This window comes from Physeter macrocephalus, chromosome 7 (genome assembly GCF_002837175.3).
Source record: "Physeter macrocephalus isolate SW-GA chromosome 7, ASM283717v5, whole genome shotgun sequence".
In the NCBI taxonomy this organism is placed as follows: Eukaryota; Metazoa; Chordata; class Mammalia; order Artiodactyla; family Physeteridae; genus Physeter; species Physeter macrocephalus.
The window spans coordinates 147,379,118-147,384,198 of NC_041220.1; the positions used below are offsets into that span (position 1 = coordinate 147,379,118).

Sequence of the window (5,081 nt, forward strand, 5' to 3'; positions counted from 1 at the left end):
TTTATTTAGCCCCATACCGGGGCAAAGTTCAATGTCCCCTCCCCCCCGCCCGCCCCCCCCCCCCCCCCCCCCCGGCAAAGGTTAAGTCCAGTTAGGAGCAAATAAAAAATGGGTCCACAAGCAGAGGAACAGTGACACTTGGGACACCGGCCACCACCAGGCACATGGGATGGATGTGCGTCCACTCCTCCACCCAGCCCTAAAATGATTTCTAACCCCACAGACCACGTGGCTTTGCACACGGCAAGCCCATCGAGTCCATCTTTCGATGAAACCACCCTCTGCAACGGCCGGAATAAGGACGCCCCCGGCTGACACATGGCTTCATGGCTGGTTTGCCTTTTCACAACTTTTTTTTTTTTTTTTTCTCAATCAACAGGTGGAAACCACAGGGCAAGCCCTCGGGTTGGATGCATCTCCAACACGCTTCCAAGGCACGCATTTTGGGGTGCTGCTGCGATAACACCGACAAGCCTAAATTCCATGCTCAATTTGTCTTTTCTGCGAGCAGCTAAACGGGCTCCCAGGCAAGACAGCCAGACCCGTCTGGGAGTAAAACTGCTCAGAGCGGCGCTCCACAACCTGGGGCCATTTGGGGCAACTTGGGACAGCTTTCCATACCTCTTCACTGTGTACAAGCCGGTCCGGATCTCAAAGGTGACTATGCGGACCCCACCCCAGAGCCCCAGGTACTGGCTGGGTTCTTACCCTCTGTTCGTTTCTGATCACTCCCAATGTGTTAAAAAAAAAAATACCGAAATCCAGCTTATCAGAAAACCAAATGCTCACCTCACATAAACCTGGAAGATTTATTTCCCTGGATGGAGGCCTGGGAGGGTGGAGCTCATATAAAAGTATCCACTCCTCCTCGGAGCTGCAGGTTTGCAAAGGGTGGCCCCGGCAGCGCCCCTGCCGTCGGGGAGTGGAGCGATTCTCAAGTATTTTCACAACCAAAGTCACATGTTCTTTGCCTTTTTCCGCCCCCCGTGTCTCAGGGGTGTTGCCCAGACGCTGCTGCGGGTGCTAGGTCAACAGGGTGGAAACACGGGTGAACCTGAGACTCTATCTATCCCCTTAGGCCACACAGTAGAGAGACCGGCCACAAGGTGACACAGCACCACTCTTCCCACCGAATACTGTTTTAGAAAGTACTCATCTGTCACCTAAAAATACAATGTCATGTATGCTCGCGTAGCCTAGGGTTAGTGTGATCTCCTGCAAATTAGGGCAGGCAGAGATTCCTACAGCTTTCCCCGTTTTACGTCCTGAGCACGCCGCTGCGACCAGACACAGCCCCAGACGGACCGCCGCCACCCCCGCCCCCCGGAGGTCCCCAACGTGCGTGAAGAGCACGAACGGGCCCCCGAAAAGTTTGGGACCGGAGACGCCGCGGAGGTCGCGGGGCCCAGAGGAACAAGGTGCCCCAGAACGGAAGCCCCTCCCTCCAGGCCTCGCCGCGCCCCCGAGCGCGCCCGGCGTCCCCCACCCAACCCGGGGAGGCCCGTCCTACCTGACCCTGCGCGCGGCCGGGCTCTCGAGCGCCCCCTCCTTCCCCCCGGCCGCGGGGCTGCGGGGCGCGCGGGACCCCGGGGACCCCGGCCCGCAGTGCGCGGGGGGAGCGGACTCCCGGGGCGACCCCGGCCCGGGATGCGCGGAGCGGGGGAGGGGGCGCGTGGGGACGGCGCACCTCCCCCCGCCCCGCGGCCGCCCGGCCCTGCTTCCGGGAGCGCCCGGCGAGGCGCGCCCTAGCCAGCGGCCGGGGTCAAGGGCACGCGGGGCCCCGCCGCGGCCCTCCCCCGCTCCTCCCCCACCCGGGGGGTCCCGGCCGAGCGAGGGGCGCGACCCCGGCCGGGCGCCGCCGCCGCCGCGAGCCCCCCGCCCGCCCCTGGCGCCGACGCCCCCGCCCGCCGCCGGCCGCTGACCTGGCTCCGCGAAGCCCCGGAGGCGGCGGCGCAGCAGCTGCGCCACGACCACCGCCGCGCCCACCGCGTACACCCGCAGGGCCGCCCGCGCCGCAGACAAAGGCGACATGGCTGCCCGGCGGCCGCTTCCGCGCCGCCCGCGGGACTCAGAGCCCCGCCGGACGGCGGAAACGCGCCCGCGCCGGCCCGCCCCCCGCGCCCACGCGCCCGCCCCGAACCCCGCCCGCACCCCGCCTGGACCCCAGGCCGCCGCCTGACCCGGGGCGCCTGACCCCGGATCCCCGACCCCGGCCCGGAACAGGCACCCCTGCCCGCACCGCGGACCCCCTCCCGGCTGACGACCTCCGCCCGGACCCCGGGACTCTGCCTGACGCCGGGGCCCCGGACCCCAACCCGGACCAAGGACCCCAGGGACCCCCTCGACCCCAGGGACCCCCGCCCGGACCGAGGACCCCAGGGACCCCCCCCCGACCCCAGGGACCCCCGCCCGGACCGAGGACCCCAGGGACCCCCGACCCCAGGGACATCCCCCCCGGACCGAGGACCCCAGGGACCCCCGCCTGGACCCCGGGACCCCTCCTGACCCCGGACCCCCGCCCAGACCACGGACCCCGCCCGGATCCCCAGGACCCCTGCCTGGCTGCAGGACCCCCACCCAGTTGTGGACCCAACCCAGACCTTGGACTCCTGCCCGGGACCCCCAATCCGGCCCTCGGACCACAAGAGCCCCCCTGGACCTCAGACCCTCCATTGAGACCGTGGACTCCCACTAGGCTATTGCCCACTTCCACAACAGAACCCCAGGCCCCCCAGACAGGACCATAGACTCCCACGTGGATCCTTCCTGGAGCGTGGAACCCCCCGCTCAGACTTCCACCAGACCCCCACTAGAACCACGGACCCCGCCCAGATCACAGCTAGGACCCTCCCTCCCCGCACTTCCCCAACCCAGACCCCCAGTAAGACCCCACACAGACCCCTATCCAGAACCTTACAGAAACCCTAAACCTGGCAACCCCAGACCCTACAGGGACCTTAATACCCACCAGAACCCTGGACCACATCCATATCCCCCCAATTCGGACACCTACTGGACGGCACCCCTCATACACACACCAGCAGAGACCTCCTCCCCCCGCCATCAGCGCCCACCAACACCCAGGACCAAGGATCTCCACCCCAGCCCCACCAGGATTCCTGCCCCTGCTAGGACCCAGGATCCCACACTCCACAACCCTCTGGAACTGTGACCTCCGCACCTGGACTCTGGGTCTCCCCTCATCGCCATAGCAAGTGAACCCAGCTGGTCTGACTTGGGGGGGTCACCCCCAACGTGCAGCTTACCCCCTCCACTCAGGCCACCTGGAGATGCTCAGGATACAGACCTCTTTGGTGCAATCCAAGGCTGGGTTGGAAGGGTCCTTCTGGTCTCTGTGATCCTCTGTCCTACAGATGAGGAAACCGAGGCCAGGAAGCCTTCCCAGGATCCTTGGCAAGACCATGGTATCAGCTGCCCCTCTTGGCCAGGTGCACCCAGGTGTGCCTGGCATGCCCAGGTGTGCCCAGAAAAGAGCATCGGGGAAAGCCTCCATGGCTGCCACCCTCAAGGGTTTCCCGCAAGAGCCCCAGGTGTGGCCACAGTGATAGAATAAGAAGGACCTAGAAGCAGGTGGAGCCCAGGGAACAGTGGGGGCGTGGACCTGTCCCTGGGTGTTTGTCCAAAAAGAAAGGCCCGTTGCCAGGCATGTTATCTGTGGAGGCATAGCAATGCCAGCTGACGCCTCCTGTCCTCTTGCCCAATCTTCCCGAAGCATCTGTTTTCACGTGGTTTCCGGAGCGGTGAATGGAGGGGCTGGGGTCGTCACCAGGTGCTTCCAGCCACGGCCCCCAGTTCAGAGAGCCTGGAACTCATTAGAATGGTGATGCCGCAAATGCACTTGACTTTTATGGCGCCTGTAATAAATCACCCCACGTGAACAGCTCAAACAAACACCAACATACGATCTCACCGCCCTGTAGGTGAGAAGTGTTGCCTGTGGGTCTCCCGCTCAAGGTCTGACAAGGTCAAAAGCGACATGTCTACTGGGCTCCCAAGGGAGTGATCTGGAAGAGCCTGTTTCCAAGCTCATTTGGGTTAACAGCAGAATCTAGTTCCTTGTGGTTGTAGGCCTGAAGTCCCCGCTTCTACGCTGGTGGTCAGTGGTGGGGAGGGGAGGATCCTCTCTCTGGTCTGAGCAGGTGTCACCTAGATCCTACCCTCAGCATCTCTTCACCTTCCCGTCCGTCACATCTCTCCCGCTCCAGCCAAAGTTCTCTGCCTTTGAGGGTTCGTGGGATTAGAATGGAGCAGAGACCAGGTTAATCTGGGATCATCTCCCTATTTTAGGGTCCATACCTTAATTACATTTGTAAGGTCCCTTGTGCCATATAAAGTTCCAGGGGATTCTGGCTTGGACATCTTTGGGAGATATCCTTGGTCTCCTCCACCATGCTTGACAAATTCCCGTCCCTTCAAGGATTTTAGGACTCCACCACCGAAGGTAGGTTCACCTGGACCAGAAGAGGCAGGGACACCTCCAGGTGAGGGGCAGGACATCCCCCTGGAAAAGGTTAGGCAAAATGGAGCCCCCTAGTAGAGGCCCAGGAAGCAGGGCGAGAGCAGCCATCTGGCTGACCCAGAGGCCGACATCTGCCATCAGGCACCCTTGGCACAGTACAAGGTGCTCATGATCATCTTTGGGGTCCTTTGGAACTTCTCTTAAAATCGGGGGGGGAGACTATAATAATAATAAAGAATAAATATAAATAATGCATGCAGCCTGGAAAATAAGTCTTCTACCAGAATTGTCTTAAAATAGAAATTTTAATATGTCTTATGGAAGCCACAAAGGTGACCATAGAATGGCCCCGAGGAAGCCAGATCCTGAAGCATCACATGGGGTGGTCAGTTCCTAGATGCCCCTGACCCTGGAGAAGGGGGCTTCAGTGATCCTGGCCACAGGCTAAACCACAGCAACGTGGGCCCTCAGAGAACTTCGTGTTGGTAAGAAGCATCTTTGTGGTCAAAGGTCACCCTCCCTACGACAGACAGCCCCTGATAATTCAGTGGCTCCCTCCCACCTGAGTGTCCCTGTAATCAGGCAGCCCCCATGGTAGCTC

At 61.9% G+C, this 5,081-nt stretch overlaps 2 protein-coding genes across 2 annotated transcripts in view; both read right to left on the minus strand.

Annotated features, from left to right (window-relative positions):
* DHRSX (dehydrogenase/reductase X-linked) overlaps nucleotides 1-2,038 on the minus strand; it is a 198,940-nt gene extending 196,902 nt beyond the window's left edge. The window contains exon 1 of the mRNA XM_028492486.2: nucleotides 1,923-2,038. Within this exon, the coding sequence (XP_028348287.1) occupies nucleotides 1,923-2,031 (109 nt within the window). The 5' untranslated portion in view covers nucleotides 2,032-2,038. The remainder of the gene's footprint in view (nucleotides 1-1,922) is intronic.
* Nucleotides 1-2,048, minus strand: part of ZBED1 (zinc finger BED-type containing 1) — a 10,015-nt gene extending 7,967 nt beyond the window's left edge. The window contains exon 1 of the mRNA XM_007128774.4: nucleotides 1,923-2,048. The gene's annotated coding sequence lies outside the window, so the exon portion shown is untranslated. The remainder of the gene's footprint in view (nucleotides 1-1,922) is intronic.
* Nucleotides 2,049-5,081: the final 3,033 nt, after the last annotated feature.